The sequence below is a fragment of the Mixophyes fleayi genome, chromosome 11, assembly GCF_038048845.1.
Source record: "Mixophyes fleayi isolate aMixFle1 chromosome 11, aMixFle1.hap1, whole genome shotgun sequence".
In the NCBI taxonomy this organism is placed as follows: Eukaryota; Metazoa; Chordata; class Amphibia; order Anura; family Limnodynastidae; genus Mixophyes; species Mixophyes fleayi.
Window position 1 is genome coordinate 28,736,188 of NC_134412.1, and position 25,701 is coordinate 28,761,888.

The 25,701-nt window shown below is 40.9% G+C and overlaps 1 protein-coding gene across 1 annotated transcript in view; it reads right to left on the reverse strand.

Annotated features, from left to right (window-relative positions):
• TNNI3 (troponin I3, cardiac type) overlaps positions 1-17,484 on the reverse strand; it is a 30,283-nt gene extending 12,799 nt beyond the window's left edge. The window contains exons 1-6 of the mRNA XM_075190977.1: positions 17,324-17,484; positions 13,894-13,900; positions 12,274-12,450; positions 9,610-9,651; positions 8,719-8,850; positions 6,065-6,154 (exon numbers count right to left, since the gene is read on the reverse strand). Coding sequence (XP_075047078.1) covers positions 6,065-6,154; positions 8,719-8,850; positions 9,610-9,651; positions 12,274-12,450; positions 13,894-13,900; positions 17,324-17,484 — 609 coding nt within the window. The remainder of the gene's footprint in view (positions 1-6,064; positions 6,155-8,718; positions 8,851-9,609; positions 9,652-12,273; positions 12,451-13,893; positions 13,901-17,323) is intronic.
• Positions 17,485-25,701: the final 8,217 nt, after the last annotated feature.

A 25,701-nucleotide genomic window follows, 5' to 3' on the forward strand; every position in this document is an offset into this window, starting at 1 on the left:
CAGGATTCTTACAGAGGATCCTGCAGTGGTACGCCTACTACTGGCGCTGCTGCTGTTGCTGCTGGTAGTCGGCCATCTTCCCAGAGGGGAAGTCATAAGAACGCTACGTCTTTCACCAAACAGTTGACCGTACAACAGTCGTTTGCCATGAGCACGAAGTACGACAGTAGTCATCCTATGGCAAAGCGGATAACTGCGGCTGTAACTGCAATGTTGGTGTTAGACGTGCGTCCGGTTTCGCCATCAGTGGAGTGGGATTTAGACGGTTGATGGAGGTATTGTGTCCCCGGTACCAAATCCCGTCGAGATTCCACTTCACTAGGCAGGCGATACTCGGGATGTACAGAGAAGTACGAAAAAGTGTCCTCAGTGCTCTGAAAAATGCGGTTGTACCCACTGTCCACTTAACCACGGACATGTGGACAAGTGGTTCAGGGCAAACTAAGGACTATATGACTGTGACAGCCCACTGGGTAGATGCATCTCCTTCCGCTGCAACAGCAGCAGCTGCATCAGTAGCAGCATCTCCACAACAGCTGTTCGTTCCAAGGCAGGCAACGTTGTGTATCACCGGTTTTAATAAGAGCCACAACGCTGACAACCTCTTCGAGAAACTGAGGGAAATAATCTCGCAGTGACTTACCCCACTTAGACTCTCCTAGGGATTTGTGGTGTCAGACAACGCCAGTAACATTGTGCGGGCATTACATATGGGCAATTTCCAGCACGTCCCATGTTTTGCCCACACCATAAATTTGGTGGTGCAGCATTACCTCAAGAGTGACAGGGGTGTGCAGGAGATGCTTGCGGTGGCACGCAAAAATACTGGACACTTTCAGCATTCTGCCAGTGCCTACCGCAGACTCGAGCAACATCAAAAAAGCCTGAACCTGCCCTGCCATCACCTCAAACAAGAGGTTGTGACGCGCTGGAACTCCACCCTCTATATGCTGCAGAGGATGTAGGAGCAGCAAAAGACCATCCCAAACTCCCGGGAGAGCAGGGCAACCTTTAGGTTCATGCCCACTTCTTTAGTTAAGTGGCAGGGGCATGGCTTAGGATGCGATCCCCGCCCCCTGCTGTAATAGGCTAAAAATTGTGATGACTGTTTAGGGGGCCTGGCCAAATGCAGCAAGAAGCCGAGCCCCACCCGCACTCACCCATCTCCCCCCCGGATCTCCTGGAGCCCATTTTGCCAAAGTTGGCAAGTGTGATATAGCTGTGTGTGCCCACTGTCCAACACTCTGACAAGATCTGAGAGCATTAACTGCAGGCAGTGACTGCAGTGTTTGCCAGACCTGCGCATACGCCAGCTGGATGGAGCAAGGGTGCCGCACATGCTCAATTTGGGCATACGCTTTCCGGACACTAGATTTTATTGGCAGGTGCACCCAAAATTTACTTGCCCTGCCCACAAATCTTAATCTAGACTTGCTTAAATTTAATATATTAATTAAGTGTTTGGGTTCAGTTCAATATTCAGACTCTTGCAACAGGATTTAGAATTTAGCTGAATCTTAAAATATGGATTTTGGTGCATCATTAGATTATAGTTTCCCATTGGCTGTTTCAGCTGAAGCTAGCAAACAGGGAAACGAGGACAGGAGCTTGTAGGTTGAATCCGCATTATATCTGACTCCTGTATTTTTAACTTTCAAGAAATGTTTGGTTTTACACAGTGATGTGGACACTAAGACAGTGACTAGGAACTCTCCAGAAGAGGAGATTGTCAGGTACAAGGTAAACAGGGAAGTGGCTTAAAAGCAGAAAATAAGGGGACCAGGAAGTATAAATTAAAAGAGCTCTAGTTCCCCTTTGAATGTCGCGGTCCCTAAGGTGCCTGGGTTAGTAAAAGAACAACACATAGATATTGGAAATGAATGAAGTAGATATGAAACTGTTTGCTGTGCAGATCTAATAACACGCAGACCCTACAGTCACTCTCCATCTGGCTAACACTTCCTTTCAGGATGTGGGTTCAGAACGTTGAGAAAGACAACTGTGGCATCATGTTAGGCGGTAGAGAAGATAAGAACAGAAGTTCATATTCTTACACTCTCTCTGCCACACATCATGGTACAGTTACTGTGCGTTTCCTCAGATAAGACTTTTGGCCTGCCGCCCTTAGGAGGCATTTACTGTGAGGGCACGCACTTAAAAAACAAATTTATGTACATGGTGCATCTCTATTTTTTATTTTATTTTCCCTCTAAAACAATACTTTTTTTTTTTATCATGGTGCATACTGTCCACAAACATATTATGCTGAACAGAGCCCCAGCAGTGCCCAGATACACATTTGTGCACATGTAGAACCACATTTACAATGTGCACATAATCTGCAGCACAAAATGTCTTGGTTTAGCAACCCTGGCAAGCCACTAGCTCTCCAGGTGTTAATAAACTACAAGTCCCAGAATGCCCTGACAACTATTAGTTGGCTCTTTATTGGCAACGCATGATGGGGCTTGTAGTTTCACAACACCTGAAGAGTCACAGTTTGGCCAGGCCTGGTCTAGATGGTCTGCTCATGGCACATCAAGGTGCAAGTCTACTTGCAGAGTGGAAATGGCCGCGGGTCCTCCAAATAGGAGGCAATGTCCTAAAAAGGCACCTTCTCCACTCCTTTATCTCATTTCAATACTCTTGTTCTGCAAAATTAGGCGCACCTACTCTACTTGGCAAGGAAAACCCTCACTGCATCCAACCTTTCCCAGTGGCTGATGCTACACAAATGCCACGATCTTGCTCCTTTAAACCTATGCATGTAGGGGAGAACTTGTTGCTGAAGGACTTATGTCATACTTGCCAACCTTATGTTGGCCAGGTCTGGTAGATCCTAGAGGGCAGGAGGGATGAATGGGTGGAGGAGGCGGGGCTTCGCGAGTCGCGTCATTTTTGCCCCACCCCCGAAGATGTAATGACTGTTTTGGGTCTTTTTACAGTGGAAAAAGACCCCAAACAAACATGGGCGGGGTCAAAATGACACGAGTCATGAAGCCCTGCCCCCTCCAGCCATACATTCCGGCACTAATTTTATATAAGTGGGCAACTGGGCCAGATGCGGGGAGAATCGCCAGCTCTCCCAGGAGTCCGTGAGACCGACTCGAATCGTGAGTCTCCCGGACATTCCGGGAGAGTTGGCAAGTATGACTTTTGTATGTGTTTGGTGCTGCCGATCGGTCATTTTGTGCTTCATAAACAAGGCCCACAGTGTGTCCACACACTAGTGTCCCACATACGTATTAATATTTATCTAGTACACCCTTCCTTATGTATATAAATGTGAACCAATTATATTTACCTGACGCCCCGGAGGACCAAGTGTGAAAAATACTCCAGTTTTTTACTGAATCTCTACAGATAGTCTTTTGTGTCATGTAGGATTAAGCGTGAGACACACGTCAATGACCATTTATGGTTTATTTTGCTATATAGAATAATGTTGCTTTCCATTTCCATATTATAGTGGTAAATGTACCAAGCTACGAATTTCTGGCGGGTTTGGAAAGTGGAGATGTTGCCTATAGTAACCAATCAGATTCTAGTTTCCAATTATTTAGTGCATTCTACAAAATTACAGCTAGAATCTGATTGGATGCTATAGGCAACATCTCCACTTTGCAAAACTCGCAGCTTGATCAATTTACCCCTATGAGTTTGTATTTTCCTAAAAGTCTTGCCAATTTGTTTATTGAATGCTTACATTTTATCTGCTTACCTATTTAAAAATTACCTATAATTTCCATTTGTACAGTAGAAATAGAGATGGACGGGCTCGGTTCCCCGAGAACCGAAAACACCCGAACTTAGCCTATCCGAGTACTCTCCCGCCCGCTCGGAATCCAAATCGAGGCCGAACGTCATCGGATCTCGGGGCTCGGTTCTCGCGATACTTGAAAATTATAAATACCCGCCTCCACAGCAATCCATCGCCATTTGACAGAGGGAGAGAGCAGGGTGTAGTCACAGGCTGATTAGAGCAGGGACAGAGAATACAATTCTGATTACAATTCTGATTACAATTCTGATAACAATTTATGGAGAAGAGAGGAGGATAGAGGAGTCTTTTTTTTTCAATATTTGGCACTACAAGTGCTTTTGGGGTGTCCCCCATTCTTTTGCATTAATTTTTGTGGCTGTCAAAAGTTACATTTGTCAGCAGTATCTAAAACAATTTGTAGCACTACAAGTGCCTTGGGCTCATAATGGATTCTAAGCAGTCCACATATGAGCAGAATGAGCAACCAGGTTCTGTCACCAGTCCTGATGGTAGTGTTCCCAGTACGTCATCTGGGAAAGGCGATGTCAAACTACACAGTCTTTTGAAATCAGTCAAAAAAACACACCCCAAAAAAAAATTTACTGTGTTGAAGCGAAAAAGAAGTGTAACTGAGGAAAAGTTAAGTGCTGATAAAAATAAAATTGCCAACATGCCATTCTACACACGCAGTGGCAAAGAAAGAATGAGGCCTTCGCCTTTCTCTATTAGTGGCAGATCAAAAAATGTTACTGAGCCTTTTTCTTGTACGGACACTCGTGACAAAGCAAAACCAAGTAATTGGAGTCTAAAAGTGGTGCACAAGTACTGTTACGCATGAAAGCCGAGCTGCAAGAAAACAGTAAGGCATTAGAGGATAATGTATGCTCTGAATCAGAAATGACACCAATCCCTGGGGAGGGTCCATCCAACAGTGGTATGTCTAATCGTGAGCATTCTGTTAGTGTACCCATAAAGAAGGGTCCTTTCAGCAGTTCTGCTGATGTGTGCCTGAACAGCCCGAGTGTAGCCGGTGATACACCAATTGAGGATGCCACTTTTGAATTAGAAGAGGATGAGGGGGAGATTTGTGTAGGCGACAAGGGCACTAATGATGATGTTGATGATTATGATACAGACAGATACCAAATTGCCTTTCTCAATTTCTATTTATATTCTAGACTCTATAACGGCTGAATAGTTTACTATTTTACTCCTAGTGGAGAGGGGGTCAGATGCAGACAGATACCAAACTACAGGCTGCTTTTTTTCTATTCAACTACAAGTGGAGGGTGTAATATACACCCAAAGACGATGGCTGCATTTCCAATAGGCAAAGATGAAGAGGAAGACAACCAGGTTTGTGTGGAGAATTAAGGACGGCCTACCAGGGATTAAACTGTTTTCTTCCTAATTTATTAGCTTTAGAATTACCTCACTTATCCAAAAAACAGGAGAAGCACTAAATTAGGTTATTTTATGGCCAAAAACATTGATTTTTAAACAAAATTGCAAAACAAAACCAAACAAAACCAAAACCAAAACCAAAACACGCAAGGGCGGTTTTGCAAAACCAAAACACAAAGGTAATCCAGATCCAAAACCAAAAACAAAACCAAAACACGGGGGTCAGTGAGCATCTCTAAGTAGAAAACGATTTGTACATGTAGTATGCTAAGAACATCCTCATAAAGAGAGCTCCACCTAGTGGCTGATATTTTATTTACAATGCATTATGTAAAAATAAACCAAACATTTTTCAAAAGTACAATTGTATCCCTAATTTACACATTTATAACAGACACTTTTCAATTTGGTCCCCCCTCATGATTCAGTGAATTTGTATGTATCCATTTTCTGCAATTTACACATCCTGGTCTACTGGTCTAAGCTCTCCAACCAAGGAACACATAGGTGGCAATTTTAAACAGCACGGTTGTGGAAAAAAAATTCTACACCCCTGAACCAACAGAGGTTACCTCTTCTGGGATCTGCAAACCACAATCTCTAGTGTGTTAGATCTTCCACGTGGCTGGATGTTCTCTTCCTCTGTCCCCGATGTGTTCAGAAATTATTATTAATTATTAGTATTATTATTATATTTTATGGAATACATTACTGCATTCATCAAACATAAAAACTGTTCAATACAAAGACAATATATACAAGCTTATTAATGTACTGTATTGATATTCTGAGCACTATGAAGATCTGCTGTGTTTAAATACGAACATTAGTTTGGGGGAGTGACTTGATTTTTTTAGCAATTTGCAGTCCAAGTAGAGTATCAGACTGTGCAAGTACCTCCGTAATGCTTTTGTTCACTTTAGCTTCCATGTCATATCGTTCTTCATCCACTACATCAATCCTTGCATGGAGCTCTCTGCATAGATCCTACAAGGAAATATGACATGCAATAATCATTTCTTAGAGACCGACACAAACTCAAACAGAAACTGGTGTATAGCGGCCAGATCTGATCTGGGAGAGGTGGTTTTGACAGTGACATCTTACTAGAATTTATTGTTTAGGATGTGTGTAAGACAAGTGGACTCACGGTGCTTTTGTGGTTGGTACAGGATTCTTTGGTGCAAAGAGACTAACGGGCATCATGGTGGCTCAGTGGTTAGCACTGGGTTTCATGAGTAACATTCCCGACCATGTCCTTGTGGAGTTTGTATGTTCTCCCCGTGCTTGCGCGGGTATCCTCTGGGTGCTCCGGATTCCCCCCACACTCCAATACATACTGGTAGGTTAATTGGCTGCTAACAAATTGACCCTAGTCTGTGTGTGTGTTATGGAATTTAGACTGTAAGCTCTACTGGGGCAGGGACTGATGTGAGTGAGTTCTCTGTACAGTTCTGCGGAATCAGTGGCGCTATATAAATGATGATGATGATGGCCATTTTAGTTTCCAGTACTGGTTGCACTAATTGGGTCAAAGTAATATATTTTTATTTTTGACAATATAATGCTTTTTAGATATATTTGTTTCACTATCCTATCCTATGTGTCCTTAACAGACAAACAAGGGGAGATTCACTAGGACACAAAGTTGTTGAAAACATTTTCTCTGTTTAGCCGATACATAGCAACATCATAAAATGTATTCACAGAGGTTGTGATCACAGAGGTTAAAATTATGCTCAGTTAATCTTATTATAACATTTAAAGGATTTATGTTTGCATTAATTAAAGGGCCACTAACCTTTTCCATGGGAAGCATTGTCATTGTTCTTGCTGTTTATCAGTTAATGCCTTCACCTATATGTGTGCGCTATCAGTTCTTACCCAGACGTTTGTCTTGGATCACTCCCCTTATATCCTGCAGATAGAAGTGCTCTTTCTTAAGCTGGGTACACACTACACTGTTTTCATTCAATAATCGGGCTCAAACAGCCGACATACGACCGCTCGTTCAAAAGTCGGGTCAGTGTGTGCAGTGACACAATGGTCGAAAGTCTGCCCAAGTGGACGATTATCGCCTCATTTGGTTGGTCGTACCGTTTAATATTTTCGGTCCAATCTCGTTTCCGCTGTGTAGTGTGTATAAACTTCCGACCGATCCACAACAGTGAGTACGAAATTACAGTCATTGCTCACAACAACATGGCTGTAAAAAGTCGCTAAAGGGACGTCCGCTCTTCCCTTTATCGTCCTAAACAAGGCTAGTGTGTATGCAGTCCATGGACCGAGCGATCGGATCATCGATCGCATGTAAAATTGCTCGGCATAAAAAGTTGGTCGAAATTTCTGTAGTGTGTACCCAGCTTTACCAGACACTTGTTTAAGAGGGATGAGGGTCAGGGAGGATCTTGTCTGACTGCCGTGTGTAAACACTAAAGCAATTCCGGAACCGCAGAATCTGTGAACCTGCAATGCTTCTTTATCTGTACGTGTGCCAAACTGTGCGCCAAGCTCAACGCAGGATACATAGAAAAGCATCATGCACTTAGCATTGCGGCTTGGTGGGTAAAGATGAAAAGGCACAAGGTGGGAACAGATAAAATGTCACATCAAAACTAAAACAACTAGCGTAAAAAGATTTTAAAAAATCAAGTATTTTTATTAAACGGATATCGCCGTGTAGCAAACAACAACGCAGGAAGTGTCACTACAAATGTGACCTTCTCTATCCCGTTTTTGCACTGCTCCACAAAACTAGATGCACTGAAACAGCAACTCACAAGGAATGTCTTCGCTCCATCCAACTCCCCCCATGAACTCCTGCTCCTCTGGAAACAACATCTTGCTCTGTAAACCTATGTGTTTTTGCAGAAATCTAGGTGAATTATTATTTGAATCTCCTTACTGAGATCTCACAGAGGGGAGTTCCAAATGGCAAATTCTGGGGGGTTCAAGCCGCGATTTGCAACATTATGGCTCCACCCCCCTCATGGCCAATGATACCATTATGTCATCGTACAGTGGTGGCAGCGGGAATGATGATCACATCATCAAGGCCCTGCCCCCCTTTATAAGGAGACGCAGGAAGGTGACCTACTCTCCCAGGTGACTGCGAGAACTCCCTAACATTTTAGAGTATAATCTGTAAATCAAGGTGCACAGCACATTAAAAGAGCATTGTGCTGCATCACATTCACTTTGTAAATGAGGGTCAAGAAGTTCTGCTATTTCCTGGATGGAACCAGTCATCAGAATCAGGTCTATGAATTCAGTAGGGACCTAGGGACCCTACCACCATAAGCGGTATACATTATGTGGCGAGAGGTCAACTTTTTATATGTCATCTACTACAACACTATGATGGGAGATATGGAAATTTGTCATTGGTGATGTGGTGGAAAGAGATATTAGGTGTACGCTAGTGCGCTTATGACTTTCAATTAAAGCGCCAAGTTCCAGAACTCTGACAGTTGCCTGTGCTGAGCTCCATAAGATATTCTATATAATATATATATATATACTTCATGCTATTGCACATTACTGTTCTCTACCTGCAGCTCAGAACGGGACAGTCCAGAGAGTTGTAGGGGCTGACAGTGCTCAGTCAGGAACCTCTCCTTCTCATTGGCTCTCTCTTCTTCCTCATGTTCCATCTCACTCTTAGCAATTTGCAGCATCAGACTCTGAAACAAATAATCTAACATTTAATATGCACCTGTCACACTGTGGAGGCAGCCATTTTGTGGATGGAACTAATATCATACATGTCAACTTTTAATACTTTTAAGAGAAGTCATGTGTGTGACATTTGGTAGGAGGAGGAGTCACCATAGCCTCGCCCGCACTATAAAAAGCCGAAATGCACGACATTGAATGGAGGGGGCGGAGCTTAATGACATGATTAAGCCCCACCCCCTCCCTGAAATTCGTGAGCCTCCCGGGAATTCCGGGAGAGTAGGAAAGTATGACTAATATATATATATATATAAGAATTAAGCCTATTAATTCACTAGTACGAACCAATGAGATGCCCGGGGCACAGTGTGTCTCTGTTCTGTCACTGGTTCCTTGTAAATTTATAAGATGAATTCTCATGAACAATGGTTCCATCCACAAAATGGCTGCCTTCACTGTGTTTAATAATAATAATATTAATAATAATAATAATAATAATAACTGTCTTTTCTTTTCATAAAGATAAACTCATTTGCTCTCATAGTACATGACCTCTGAGGCTCTGGCTTCTGGCAACAATTATTTATTGTTTTGTGGTAATTATCTGCTGGCTTAAAAATACACAATGGAGCAGGAACCAAGTGGTTGCTTCCATGCTACAATGCCGGGATAATCTATGTGGGATTCTGAAAGGCACAAACAGCTAAAAAGGATGTTAAAGAGCCAACTCATGATTATGAAGCATATTAAAATGAATACGACTGTACCTTCAGCTGCAGTTTCCGGGATGCAGAAATCTTCGGCTTTCTCTGGCAAAACAAATAATATCGTATTGTAATAATAACAATAATCATAATCATTTTATTTATATAGCGCTTTCCTTGCAATAGGACTCAAAACACATTTCATTTGCAAGAAAAAACAAATGATTGAAAATAAATAAAAGATTAAAACAATAGAGAGGAGAAAACTAAGCACTGGGTATTATGAAAGTATGGGGGGGGGGGGCATTGATGAGATGCTTGAGTAAACAGGTACGTTTTGAGTCTGTTTTGAAGATTTGTAAATTGGAGGCCTCTCAGATTGTGTGATGGAGATTTGGAGGCTTCTCAGGCTGTGTGATGAAGATTTGGAAGCCTCTCAAACTGATGAAGATTTGGAAGCCTCTCAGTTTGTGTGATGAAGATTTGGAGGCCTTTTAGTCTGTGTGATGAAGATTTGGAGGCCTCCGAGACTGTTTGATGAAGATTTGGAGACCTCCGAGACTGTTTGATGAAAATTTGGAGGCCTCCGAGGCTGTTTGATGAAGATTTGGAGGCCTCCGAGACTGTTTGATGAAGATTTGGAGGCCTCCGAGACTGTTTGATGAAGATTTGGAGGCCTCCGAGACTGTTTGATGAAGATTTGGAGGCCTCCGAGACTGTTTGATGAAGATTTGGAGGCCTCCGAGACTGTTTGATGAAGATTTGGAGGCCTCCGAGACTGTTTGATGAAGATTTGGAGGCCTCCGAGACTGTTTGATGAAGATTTGGAGGCCTCCGAGACTGTTTGATGAAGATTTGGAGGCCTCCGAGACTGTTTGATGAAGATTTGGAGGCCTCCGAGACTGTTTGATGAAGATTTGGAGGCCTCCGAGACTGTTTGATGAAGATTTGGAGGCCTCCGAGACTGTTTGATGAAGATTTGGAGGCCTCCGAGACTGTTTGATGAAGATTTGGAGGCCTCCGAGACTGTTTGATGAAGATTTGGAGGCCTCCGAGACTGTTTGATGAAGATTTGGAGGCCTCCGAGACTGTTTGATGAAGATTTGGAGGCCTCCGAGACTGTTTGATGAAGATTTGGAGGCCTCCGAGACTGTTTGATGAAGATTTGGAGGCCTCCGAGACTGTTTGATGAAGATTTGGAGGCCTCTCAGGCTGTTTGATTAAGATTTTACTAGCTACTATGGGAAAAAATTAACTCAAATAAGTGTATTATGTAGAAACGGTGATAGGGCATGTCCTGGTTGGCTGGTACAGTACAGTTGCTCCTTCCTTTTAGCCAAGCCCAGGAGCTCCGCACATTAAGCCGTTTTTCCCAAGGTTGTAGCATTCCCAAACTACAGCGTTGTCTGTCAGAGCTGTCAGTCATGATCTGACTTTTTGCATCATGCAATGATATTGCTAGTGAGTCTAATGCACTGGTGGCAGCTTGCTGTTCAGTCATATGAGTGGTTATTGGCCTAAGGCATGGAACCACAGACTGATCATCATCCAGAGGACAGAAGAACAAGTTATCCCAGTGATTCCAGAGTGTCTAAAAAGAGACATTATGAATAGAATACTCTCTTCCCATTTAGGCGTTGAAAGATGTCTATGTCATGCATGGGAATAATTTTATTGGCCTGGAATGAATGAACTTTTAGAACAAAATATGTACATATTGGAATGACAAGCAACCGAAGGAAACTTTACAGCCACATGAAATTTGATTAAAATTAATTATTTTATTAACTGATTTATTTAATTATCCGAAAGCCATCTCACCCAAAGAATTATGTTTGACTTAAAATACTAGCACGTAAGACGTTATACTTAGTTGTTCACGTGTTACGGAATTTGTTTAGTTTGTATCTTTCCATTTGGTAGTAACAAGTGTACAAAATAACCAACTACCAGCGAGACGTCTCCCTATGTCGTATTGGTTGTTGATTATTTTGTACACATTAAACAGACACCGCCCGGGTGTAGACATCATTACTAAGTTTATATAATACAAGTTAGCCCGTGCATGATACTCATGCATTCTAGTCAAATCAAGCTACTTAAGGTGTTAAAAAGGTTCTTGTCATGCATTTGGGCCATAGCCCAGGCCTCAACCACCAACCACTCCCCACTGTCACCCCCGGCAACCACCAACCACTCCCCACTGTCACCCCCGGCAACCACCAACCACTCCCAACTGTCACCCCCGGCAACCACCAACCACTCCCAACTGTCACCCCCGGCAACCACCAACCACTCCCCACTGTCACCCCCGGCAACCACCAACCACTCCCAACTGTCACCCCTGGCAACCACCAACCACTCCCCACTGTCACCCCCGGCAACCACCAACCACTCCCAACTGTCACTTCTCCTTCAAGAAATATATATATATTTTTTTAAATCTTTATAAACACTTTTAACAATTAACAAATTAAGTTAACAAATTGAAAACATCTTAGTATACCAAATTTCAGCCCTTTCTGAATTTTTTTCCCCACACACACTAAGAATTTAGTAGGTCAGTGTATAACTCCGCCCAGCAGGTGGCGCTGCAGCTTGGTTTTATTTTTTCCACACACACACAGACAGACTAACACACGCCACTAGACATTTATATTATAGATGTTTCATAATGAAATGTATAATACAATATTTAAATATAATGCATGCACAACTTGCCCCTACCTTAACCTGCGGCTCGGTGGCATAGGAGCGATAGTTTGCAGATGACTTCCTTCGGAGTGGTGGCGGAGCAGTGACTGGAGGTGCCGGTTTTGGCGGCTCCAGCACGGATTCTTCCTCTGCTTCCTCCTCTTCCTCTTCAACCTCTTCCTCAACATACTCCTCTTCCTCTTCTTCATACTGTTTGAGAAAATGTTACATGATCAGTATAGACCAGGGTTTCCCAAACCCAGTCCTCAGGGCTCCCTAACAGTGCAGGTTTTCCATATCTCCTTGCTGGAGCACAGGTGTATTCATTACTGACTGATACATTGTAACAGATCCACAGGTGGTCCTAATTATGTCACATGTGATCCAGAAAACCTGCACTGTAGGGGAGCCCTGAGGACTGGGTTTGGGAAACCCTGGTATAGACATTTTATGGGTAACACATTTTCCTCTGTCTCATCGTTTCCAATGATCGTTAGGAGGTAACATATTGTTAATGGCGACCAAGACAATTCTCCACAACAGTTTGTGACAGAGGTGGTTTGTTATCCATTGCATTAGTATTTGTCTTTATAAACATACTAAAACTTTATCATAACTTTTACTTCCTAAATTGATAGGCGCAGGTACTTCTATAATGAAAGCTTTTATATATACAAAAATATGTCCACATATACACATCATATTATAATCTTATTGTATCTTTTCTGTTCGCCTTTAACATTAGCAGTGCTAAAAAGGTCACCCTTACACCTTGTTTTTCATTGGCGGATTCAGATATTTTGGGAGACAAATATTAGAGACCAGGGGGTAAATTTATCAAGCTGCAGGTTTGAAAAGTGGATCTGTTGCCTATAGAAAAGAACCAGATTCTAGCTGTCATTTTGTAGAATGTACTAAATAAATGATAACTAGAATCTGATTAGTTGCTATAGACAACATCTCCACAATTCCGCCTCTGCGCTACAGAATACCAGAGCCGTAACTTATGCCCCCCTAGGCCTCAATTTCAACCAAATGAACCTAAATCATTCCTAAACTGCGCCCCCCTTCGTTCCACCCTGGGCTGTCGCCCCTATTGCACAGCCCTAGTTACGGCCCTGCAGAATACGCTCTCCTGACCTGTAACTATTGTGTACCTTTCACTCTGGACCCATGGTGGGCCTAGCCCTGCACGCCTTGTTATATGTTAGACGATATATGTTGCATAATACTTGTTCCTCTCTCTGGCTTGTTGGCGTGTATGGGACAACGCTATGCCTTTCTATTTGATGATAGAACACCTTTTGGTTTTAATAGTTTAGTTTGTGTATGGTTTTCTTTTTGTATGACTGTTTTTGTCTTTTCTCTGAGGTAAAAAAATGTCAATAAAAATTACCTGATTTAAAAAAAAAAAAAATAGTATAATAATAGACAAAAATACAGATTTTATTTATGGCAGATAACATATTATGAACATTAGTTAGCATTAGTCACCTCACATTCACCGGAAATATAGATTACTAAAAGAGAGATGGCTGTTCTTTATTCTAAGTGTTATGAAAGAGTATTTGTTGCGCTGTAATAGAGACAGATCAATGGTTCTAAGGCATATTGAACATCAAAGAAGACTACACACAAAATACTTACAGTTACCTCTTCCCTGTAGGAAAAAGAGAGAAGAAAGCATTAATATTCAGAGACGCTCAAGTACCTCATAGTTCAAGGTAAAAGAGATGTTGTCCTATATTTTTACTTTTGTTAACTATTTTATAGCCCAAAGATGAGGGAAACTGGTGAACTCTTCATGTTACATTAAAGGAGAGCAGAGACACAAAATATTTTGTGTAATCAGACAGCTTATGTAGTGTATGATCACTTACCCATAATTGAAGCTGCCATTTTGTGGCCTGAATCAATAATCATGCATACTATCAATTCATTAGGAATTACATTTGGTGTATCTGTCTATCAATTCATTGGTAACAAGTGAAATCCCTGAGGGATGGAGCACAAAGGGTAGAATGTAGCCATATATGTGGGGGGGATAGTTACTAAAGTGCGGGTTTGAAAAAGTGAAGATGTTGCCTATAGCAACCAATCAGATTCTAGCTGTCATTTTGTAGAATACACTAAATAAATGATAACTAGAATCTGATTGGTTGCTATAGGCAACATCTCCACATTTTCAAACCCTCACTTTAGTAAATATACCCCATGATCACTGAATATGACAATAACCAAGTGAACTCTGGGAAATTAGTTTTGATTGTCTTATTGCTTAATGTGAAAGTGAAATGGCGACAAAAATGTCTGCTGTAGCACACGGGGCTACTAAAATTCCAATAATTCAGTCACACTCAGTGACTTGGGACATAGGCTCCACATTTATAGAAGAAAATTATAACTTTTTTCTATTATACCTGTGCTGTATATAAAGGAAAAGTAGTATAGTGCTATTTACTCTGTATTACAATTTGAGATGTTCACGGACCCCTGTGTTTTGGTTTTGGATCCTTTATTTTCTGAAATCCCTATTTTTTTTTCCTAAAATCAGATAATATGGATCCTTTTTTGTTCCTACATTATTATTGACCTCAATAACATTAATTTCCAGTCATTTTCAGTCATTTTTTGTCAATGACATGAACACTGCTACCCTTCCTGTTTCTGCATAAGCAATGGCACTGAGCAAAGTCACTGGAGACTGGAGAGTGACATGAACACTGCTACCCATGTTTCTGTGTGAGCAATGGCACTGAGCAATGTCACTGAGCAATGTCACTGGAGACTGGAGAGTGACAAGAACACTGCTACCTCTGTTTGTGTGTGAGCAATGGCGCTGAGCAATGTCACTGGAGACTGGAGAGTGATAAGAACACTGCTACCTCTGTTTGTGTGTGAGCAATGGCGCTGGATCTCCTGGGGAGAGAGGTGATTATGAAATCCAAAACCCGCGAGATCTGTAAATGCAACAATGACGTTCTGCCTCGATTCAGATCCGAGAATTTGCAAAAGTACCGAGCCTACTCGGATTTTCTAAGTTCGGATGGGCTCGGTTTTCTAAAAACCGAGCCCGAACATCTCTAATTACAATATGTCAAAATATTTTTTTTGTAAGTTTATTTCCATGTAAAAACAAAAGTGAAATGTGATATCTAAACATAACAGTGAAGCAACAGTAAATACTTACTCATACATCTTGAAAATATTGCTAAAAGAACAAGAAGAGAAAGAGAAAAGTTATAATATGTTTCTAACATTATCTGAAAGTCATCAATTTACTTACTGCTAATTGATTTTCCTCTTCGCTATTGATTAATCTCATAAATATTACCAATATACTGTTCAGGACTATAATCACCATATAGATCGTCTAATATAGAACGGTTCAAATTGCAGCACAGAATGCTAGAATGTTAATTGGGTTAACTTTTTAATTTTATTGTTGTTGTTTTTTTTTGCTACTTTGACTGATTTTCGCTGCTGTTTCCCAGAAAGAGTCATGGAGCAAATGTTTGATATGGACATGAGGGGTGTACAAGTTATATTCACTTTAAAACAGTTTCAACTCTAAATATAACGCTGATAGTGGTTTCTAAAAGAAATATAAAACTAGACACATATCAGTTCTCTGTAAGGTTTTTTTACTGGCGAAAAAGATGCTTAATTCCACCTTGAGCATTGGGTCATAACCATAGCTAACAATGTTATCTTTTATTTGAACCAAGAAAAATAATTGAAACGCCATAATGTTCCGTCGTCTGTCAAAAATATGACAAAAATAATCTTGTTATAAACGATAATTATATGTATTGTTAACAATGTGCAATAATAAATATATTTGAGCATTATAATTTAAGTCTGCAGAATTGGAAATTTAGCTTTGATTACATCATACTTGCCGTCTCTCCCTGAATGTCGGGGAGACTCCCTGAAATAGGGGTGATCTCCCTCACTCCCTGAAGAGTCTGGCATTCTCCCTGATGCTGAGCCAGTACAAGACGTGGTTGGCTTCACCATCAGTGGAATGATGACACAGTTCAGAAATTGTGTCCTATGTCCATGTATTGGTGCCTATGGAGGTGGCCATTTTTATGGAGACCAAGATTTAATCAAAGACTGACAGTTAAGACAACATGACTTCAGTAATGGAGACAGAAATAGAAAAGACACTTCAGTCTTTAGAGATTCATTAGCTGCTCTTCTTTAACGCATAGTTGCCTACTCTCCTGGAATGTCCGGGAGGCTCCTGCATTTCTGGGAGACCTCTCGGGCTCCCAGAAGAGCAGGGCAACCTCCTGGTTGTCACCCCCGCAATAGATAAGTGGCGGGGGGCGCAACATCTTAACCTCACCCCCTGCTGTAATTGGCCAAATTGTGACAATCATTTAAGGGTGGGGCCAAAATGATGTGATTTGTCAAGCCCCGTCCCCGCATGACCACCTTCCCCGGGATCTCCCTGAAGCCAACGAGGATAAGTTGGCAAGTATGGATTACATTTGGTATCTGATTCAATGTGCCTGTGCTTTAGTATGTTGCTGGGAGACGGAGCGCACTTCGGGTGCATGTGCTGTGTGTACAAACCCTAGATTAGCCTTAATCATTGTGCTCTTAATTTTAAGCAAAATAACTATGGGATCTGGAAATACATTCTGGGAATACTAACAAAAACTACCTCCGATTGATCTTAGTCTCTCTGTGTGTGTTAGTAAATTTAGACTGTAAGCTCTATTAGAGCAGGGACTGGTGTGAATGAGTTCTCTGTACAGCGCTGCGGAATTAGTGGCGCTATATAAATAAATGATGATGAAGATGATATTGTTTTTACTGTTGTCAGTTTCAACAATAACTTCCTCTGAAAACCAAAGATGCCTAATTTGCATCGGAGCAGCCTCTGGCTTCCAGATAGCTGTCAGTGTCCCAAATGTGCTACTCAAAGACATGTCAAGATAACTGTTCTAAATACAGAGTGACTTTGTTTGTGCAGTGATACAGAGCATAGAACCGTCACTTTCTCTCCTAATATCCATCATCGCCTCCCGTCACATCCCCATATTTGGTCTGGCTAACAGCTTTAAAGCACCAAAGAGATAAGAGATATGAAGTTTCTGCTGTCTTTCCATCTGCTATATTTCCAGCCATGGATCCCTTGCTGACTTCCAGCCCCGTGGGGTCCTGATGCCCTTCAAATAGCAGATAGGACTGTGACTGCTGCACACACTCACACACTTCACTGATGCCCATAATGACTTTGGAAGAGAAGTTGCCCTCTGCTAAGCAGGCACTGAATAAAGCTAAGCAGGCACTGCATATAGCTAAGCAGGCACTGAATAAAGCTAAGCAGGCACTGAATAAAGCTAAGCAGGCACGGAATAAAGCTAAGCAGGCATGGAATAAAGCTAAGCAGGCACTGCATATAGCTAAGCAGGCACTGAATAAAGCTAAGCAGGCACTGAATAAAGCTAAGCAGGCACTGAATAAAGCTAAGCAGGCACGGAAAAAAGCTAAGCAGGCACTGAATAAAGCTAAGCAGGCACTGAATAAAGCTAAGCAGGCACTGCATATAGCTAAGCAGGCACTGAATAAAGCTATGCAGGCACTGAATAAAGCTAAGCAGGCACTGCATATAGCTAAGCAGGCACGGAATAAAGCTAAGCAGGCACGGAATAAAGCTAAGCAGGCACGGAATAAAGCTAAGCAGGCACTGAATAATGCTATGCAGGCACTGAATAAAGCTAAGCAGGCACTGAATAAAGCTAAGCAGGCACTGAATAAAGCTATGCAGGCACTGAATAAAGCTATGCAGGCACTGAATAATGCTATGCAGGCACTGAATAAAGCTATGCAGGCACTGAATAAAGCTAAGCAGGCACTGAATAAAGCTATGCAGGCACTGAATAAAGCTATGCAGGCACTGAATAAAGCTATGCAGGCACTGAATAATGCTATGCAGGCACTGAATAAAGCTAAGCAGGCACTGAATAAAGCTAAGCAGGCACTGAATAAAGCTATGCAGGCACTGAATAAAGCTAAGCAGGCACTGAATAAAGCTATGCAGGCACTGAATAAAGCTATGCAGTCACTGAATAATGCTAAGCAGGCACTGAATAAAGCTAAGCAGGCACTGAATAAAGCTATGCAGGCACTGAATAAAGCTAAGCAGGCACTGAATAAAGCTATGCAGGCACTGAATAAAGCTATGCAGCCACTGAATAAAGCTAAGCAGGCACTGAATAAAGCTATGCAGGCACTGAATAAAGCTATGCAGGCACTGAATAAAGCTAAGCAGGCACTGAATAAAGCTATGCAGGCACTGAATAAAGCTATGCAGGCACTGAATAATGCTAAGCAGGCACTGAATAAAGCTAAGCAGGCACTGAATAAAGCTAAGCAGGCACTTTAGAATCTGCAGGTTTCCCAGGAATTTGATTAATCAAGTGTTATACTGGCCTTAGATTTCTTAACAAATGTGTTTAGACTTATACATATTTATGCATAGAGACAGTTTGTTTTATTGCGAGACAGTCACAATGGGAGGCAGACAGACAAAGGCAGATTACACGCCAGTTGTATCAGACAAGAATGGGCAGAATATTGTCGTATTATGTGGTTTCTCTATTGATGGTAGAATACTGACTTTATTTTATACATGTCTACATTAGGGGTTAATACAGAGAGCTTTCATGGGAACTTTTTACCCCAAGGACCATACACAGGACACGTGGTCATCCCCTAAGGTTAGAGGAGAGGAAATTTCACAACCAGCAAAGGGAGGGGTTCTTTACAGTAAGGGCAGTCAAGATATGGAATTCATTGCCAGGGAAGGTTGTGATGGCAGATTCAATAGATATGTTTAAGAAAGGGTTAGACAAATTTTTAGCGGAAAAGTGTATCCAGGGATACGACCGTTAATTTAAAATAAAGGATAGTAGTGGATATAGCGTAAAAATTGGATTGCAATATTGAGTCTGGGGGGATTTTCAAAATTGAAACAGATGGGCGGTTGCCTACTCTGGATTAATTTCAAATATAAGTGCAGGATCGCAGGAGATCCAAAATAGGTTGAACTTGATGGACTGGTGTCTTTTTTCAACCTCATCAACTATGTTACTATGTTACAACAGCTTATAATGCAACGTAAGAGCAGCCAATGGTTAGACCCCACTCTACGTACCAGAATGTTTTTTTGTATTGTTTTAATGACCTTATCAACTGGCCCATTCATATTCCACACCTAATAGTTCATGATATTCTTTCTTTTTTTTGTTGCAAAATTGTACAATGAAAGGATACAATAGTCTAAAATATGCGTGGCCTGGTACATAGATACAGGACTATACATAGTGAAAATATTATTTTGTTAAATAGACAAGACTGAAGGGGAAAAGGAGAACACTAGGAAGAAAACAAGCGGTGGATTGTCACACACACAATACACATTTTAGGAGAAAAGAGATTTGGGGAGGTCACATTTCTGAATAAAGAGCAGCAATCACATAAATGTAGCTACTGCTAAATGATCTGGTCATGTGATGGATCCAGCGTTAAGTCTGAGGAAAAGTGGAGATGTTGCCCATTGCAACCAATCATATTCTAGCTATCATTTTCTAGCATGTACTCGATAAATGATAGCTAGAATCTGATTGGTTCCTATGGGTAACACTTTCACTTTTCTTTTTTAAAGGTTTAATACATCTACCACCGTGTGTGGTCTCTCATGGGGAACTCTACAAAAATGTGGCATTGTAGAAGGAGGTCCAGGATCCCCAAACTTTGCAAAACCATGTTGATGTATCAGCCATATATGTAAGTCATATATTCCATATTATACACATAACACATTCTGTTATTACTGCTTGTAGTAAAGTTGACATTGGATATTTCAAGCACAGTTAGCTGCATTAAAGGTATGAAAAATCACTTATCATCTATAAAGATTAGAAGTGGACAAATGATATGTTTGGGGCTACTAGGGACCACTGTTTGAGTAATCTCATATATAAAGTTTTTAACATTGGACCGAAACGTAATTAATATTGGGCATACTCACCAAGCAATATTCTGTAACAACTGGGAACATTTTATTTTTTTAATACTAGCATCTAAATGACTAATTACTAATGCTCACAAACAGGCCCGTTTGCCAGGATGATCACATATATAGTGACTTAATTGGATTGGATCCAATTGTTCAGCACATGGGTGAAGTCGGATCTCTTTAGGATTCAGTAGGACCTATTATAAGGAATTGAAGATCATCCGCATTTTCCTATCGATTCCTCCCACATTATTAAGACATTAGTCTGGATTTGGGTCCACATACACTGCGATATCAGGCCAATTGCTGCCGATATGTAGGGTTTTTTTGTTGTTTCACCCTATACAATAAAAGGTTTCCATCAGTGATAACACAGCTAGTGCCAGCAGTAACTTGAATATGCCCTTTTCTTACCCAAAATGCAGCCAAAACTCTTATCCATATTCCCATCATCTCCCTCCTTGACTACTGCAACCTCCTACTTTCTGATGTTTCCCTCACCCAACTGTTCCCTGCTTGGATTCATTATAAATGCTGCAACAAGATTTCCTTTTTCTGCCGCTCCCCCCATCATCCAGAATCTAACTCAGATTACTCCTTTTTACATACAAAGCCCTCAACACCACCAGCCCTTCATACATCTTAAGCCTCATCTCTAAATATCCTCCCTCACCCCACTTAGATCTATCCGTAACCTCTTCTTCACCTCCTCTCTGATAACTATGTCTCCCTCTTATCTACAAGACTTCTCCCTGGCAGTATCCATCTATAGGATTCCTCGTCTGATCACATTCTCCCTCAGACTTCAATTCTTTAAACACTCGAAAAACCTACCTGTTTGCTTCAATCTTACTGATACCACTCATAATACTGACACTGGTACCCCCTCAATACTGTCCGATTTATCACTTACTCCTCTTGTCTTATCTCTGCCTTTCCCCTCTAGAATGTAAGATCTTTCATGAGCAAAGCCTCCCTCCCTTACCCCTTGTTTTCACATCTGCACTTATTTTGTCTACCTTATTTATATAATTATTAACATTTATACTCTGCAGAGCATACAATTGGGAATAAACACAGTAGTAAAACAAGACAGGGTATTCCCCAGAATTTGTGTCATTGCGGTACATGGCCGTCCAACTTGCATGAAGGTACCATCATCACCATTTATATAGCGCCACTGATTCCGCAGCGCTGTACAGAGAACTCACTCACATCAGTTCCTGCCCCATTGGAGCTTATAGTCTAAATGAAGTCTCAGAAATGCTAACCACTGAGCCACGTGGTGCCCAGGTATGCTTTATTTCCAGGAAAACTGCCTGCTCTTCAGTGTCTTACCTTAACCCCGGAAGGTCTTCTGAACGTTCCGGTAGACTAGCTAATTATTGCTAATATTTGCCCAAAATATGTGTTTGTGTTTTTACTTATTATTGTCCAGTAGTGTCTCTTTAGGAGCTTCTGTGAGACCCAGTAGCAGTTTTCTGGCTTTGTATCTTTTCAAAATTTAGTTCTAGTATGAGAAATTGTACAAGAAAATGTCTGCTGCTCTCCATTAGTTAGTCATTAGTTATTCTTCTCTTCTCCCGAGTGAGAGAGAAAGAGAGAGATTGGAGGTGCCATATCATCATCATCATCATTTATTTATATAGCGCCACTAATTCCACAGCGCTGTACAGAGAACTCACTCATATCAGTCCCTGCCCCATTGGAGCTTACAGTCTAAATTCCCTAACATACACACACACTCACTGACAGACAGACAGACAGACAGACAGACAGACAGACAGACAGACAGACAGACAGACAGACAGGGAAAGACTAGGGTCAATTTTTGATAGCAACCAATTAACCTACAAGTATGTTTTTTGGAGTGTGGGAGGAAACCGGAGCACCCGGAGGAAACCCACGCAAACACAGGGAGAACATACAAACTCCACACAGGCCATGGTCGGGAATTGAACTCATGACCCCAGCGCTGTAAGGCAGAAGTGCTAACCACTAGGCCACTGTGCTGCATATATGTTTGTATGGTCCACTTGGAGGCATTGGCTGTGCCCCTGGGCAGCACTACATACACCCATGGGTGGAGAAGGACAGGGGAGGCTGGCAAATTTTAGCTCTGGGGCAAGACTCAACATTTTAAAGGAAAACAAATGCAGGTGGCTCAGTGACCCAGCCCAAGGTAGTCCCACTATGGGACTGGCCCGCGGGGCAGATGCCCCCCAGCCCAGCCTGCCCTACACTGTGTTTCATGTGATCATTCATATATGTTGTAGGCATGTATGCAGAACTGCATAAAGTAAACTTGCTGTGCCGTGATATGTAATAGCATACTGGCTGCAAATGACCGTCTACATCTTCTGTTGTGTACTGAAGAAAAAAACCTCATAGGAACTGACATCAACAGGATAGATGGAAGCACATTAATCAATGATACACGATTTAGTACTTCCACCTACAAAAGGGGCAGATTTCCTCTCTCTCTGTGTCACTTTCTGCATTGCGTGCACTACTCTAAAGAACTGGTTGCTTCATAGATGCTCGTACTGGTAAATTACATCTTTCAGCCATTAGATGGAGTGCCAACACAAGGCAAGCAATTCTAGGACCAGCGTAGATGCTGTTTCTGTTTTAGTATAGCATTGTGCATCCTGCTACAGGGTAAATGTGAATAGATTTTTTTAATGAAAAATCTTTAGTAAGACTAAAAAGAAAATCCATGCAATCGGTTTTCACATGTTTAAAACGTTCTTTTTGCGGAATGATCTTTACCGTCTAATGAAAGACTTTGTGGTAGGCTCAAGCATTTAGGACATATTTTATAGAATTAACCTTTACCGTTCTGTGGATATGGGACAGTGTGTTCTGTGTGTGTGGGAGAGCAGCATGTTCTGTACAGAGATAGGGGGGTATATTTACTAAACTGTGGGTTTGATAAAGTGGAGATGTTGCCTATGGCAGATTCTAGCTGTCATTTATTTAGTGCATCCTACAAAATGACAGCTAGAATCTGATTGGTTGCTATAGGCAACATCTACACTTTTTCAAACCCACAGTTTAGTAACTATACCCCAGGGTACCTAACTAGTCATTTCCTACCGTAGAACCTTTTTTACGCTAAGGCTATGTTCCGATGGACTAATTCTTTCCCGCAGTCTGCGCCCAGGAGCGTAGAAACTGAGACAGTCCTCATTTCTCACACTAGTACTCTATAGAAAGTCTTTAATAAGAGTTTGAGATTCTGTTTGGCTGGTTTGTCTTTTTAGAAACTCATTGACAATGCAAAGAGCTTATCTGAAGCATCAGAGCACTTTAGGTAGGCTGGATACTGAAAGTAAATTGATGTGTTCCTTTCCTCTAGTTGTGTCTTTTGTTTTCAATGAAAATGAATGATGTGACAAGTGTAGGCAGGTTTTAGGGAGTACATATAAAGACGGACTCATCTGGTAACTGGTAATGCTTTTAGTCTATAGTAAAACATTATCATCAACATTTATTTATATAGCGTCAGCAAGTTCCGTAGCACTTTACAATTGGGAACAAACAGTAATAAAACAATACTGGGTAATACATACATACGTAGAGGTAAGAGGGCCCTGCTCACAAGCTTACAATCTATGGGACACACCTAAAATAACCATCCTATAGCTGCAACCTGTTTTCCTTTTCTAAATGAGGTTTGTGTGTGTTTATATTAGGATGAAAAAAAAACAGCAAAAGAATTATATTTGGGTGATCTTTAACAATAATAAAAATATTTACAGATTTATAGTATAGTATGTACAATATTTCAAGCAACAGTTTATGCAAATTCCATAAATGTAAATGCAATATAAATGACAAAAGTAATGTGTATAATATATATATATATATATATATATATATATATATATATATATATATATATATATATATACACACACACACATATATATATATATATACACATATACATATAAATAAATACAACACATGTATAATACTATATATTATCAAATGAAGAAGTCGGTTTGGTTGCTTATATGTATATCTATATACACACATACACATACACTATATATAGTCTTTGCAGTTTAACGATGGAGGGTTTCTCTAATCAAATTGTTCCTACCACAGTGTTTACCTGGCATGATAACTTCTAGGGAATCCCATGTCTTCTAGGGCCAGTGTAAATTAAGCACTCTTAGTAGAAGATTGAGTGAGACAGATGTTGAGAGATCTCTTAAGTCTTGGAGGAGGATGAAGTAATTAGTTGGGTATAGGGAATAAACCGTTTCATGGAGAGATGTGGGAACTGGGCAGATGGTACAAGTCAGCACCTTTCAGCTTATTTAGGTGGGCAAAGTACTGTTATTATTGTTGTTTTTTTCTACCATAAAATATTACATGTAACAAGGTATCACCTTATAAAAAGCCAAAGATAAAATAGATGTGACCCACAGTAGACAGGGTCGTACTGGTAGCTCGGTGGGCTTCTGTCATTATCCCCTTTTAGTCTTGTGGGCTGTATTCTATTGTATTAGTATTTGTTTTTGTTCTCAGTAACTACATTTAAAAGTATTTTCCACTTTGGATTTATTTTTATTTTTTATCATATAATCAAAACGTATTCATTCTGAACTTTTTATCTCTGATCAAAATAAAATATTCTATAATGTCATAAAACACAAAACACTACTTTAGAGCATTTTTTTTATAGTTACAAAAAAAAACCAAAACAGGCAATAATTACTTACTTTAGTATTCACCGACTTTACTAAGATACACCTGAAGTAATTAGTCTTCTTCAGCGAACCAATGAAAAAATTGAGTGAAGTCTACCTGTGTACAATTTTCAGTTGATTTAAAAATAAACACACATGCCTGTGATGTCCCACAATTGATTATTGCATTTTCGTACAAGAGCTTCATCATGAAGATCAGAATATGTTAAAAGCAAATCTAATATTACAAATCAGGGGAAGGACGTCAGAAGGTTTCATGCCTGGTATGTTAGCTAAAAATATAAGATGTTTATATATTTCTACATGAAATATCCTGTTAACAAGGACACACTTGTGCATATAGGACCATATTTGTTTGCAATACACAGTGGATGAAAAGAACTTAAATATATTTATTTGAATATTTACGATTGAAATAATATTGTTAAAGTGGGCATGCTTCGGATTGAAATGTGCTGCAACACTCTAGCACTAGGTGACTGTATTGGAGCTATACATAGCCTTTATCTGCAATGGGCTGAAGTGGACAGCTTGGCTTATGTGAAAATCCTTTAAGGTTTGCATGAAAATGGCGTAGTGGTTAGCACTTCTGCCTCACACCACTAGGGTCATGAGTTAAATTCCCGACCATGACTTTATCTGTGAGGAGTTTGTATGTTCTCCCTGTGTTTGCGTGGGTTTCCTCCGGGTGCTCCGGTT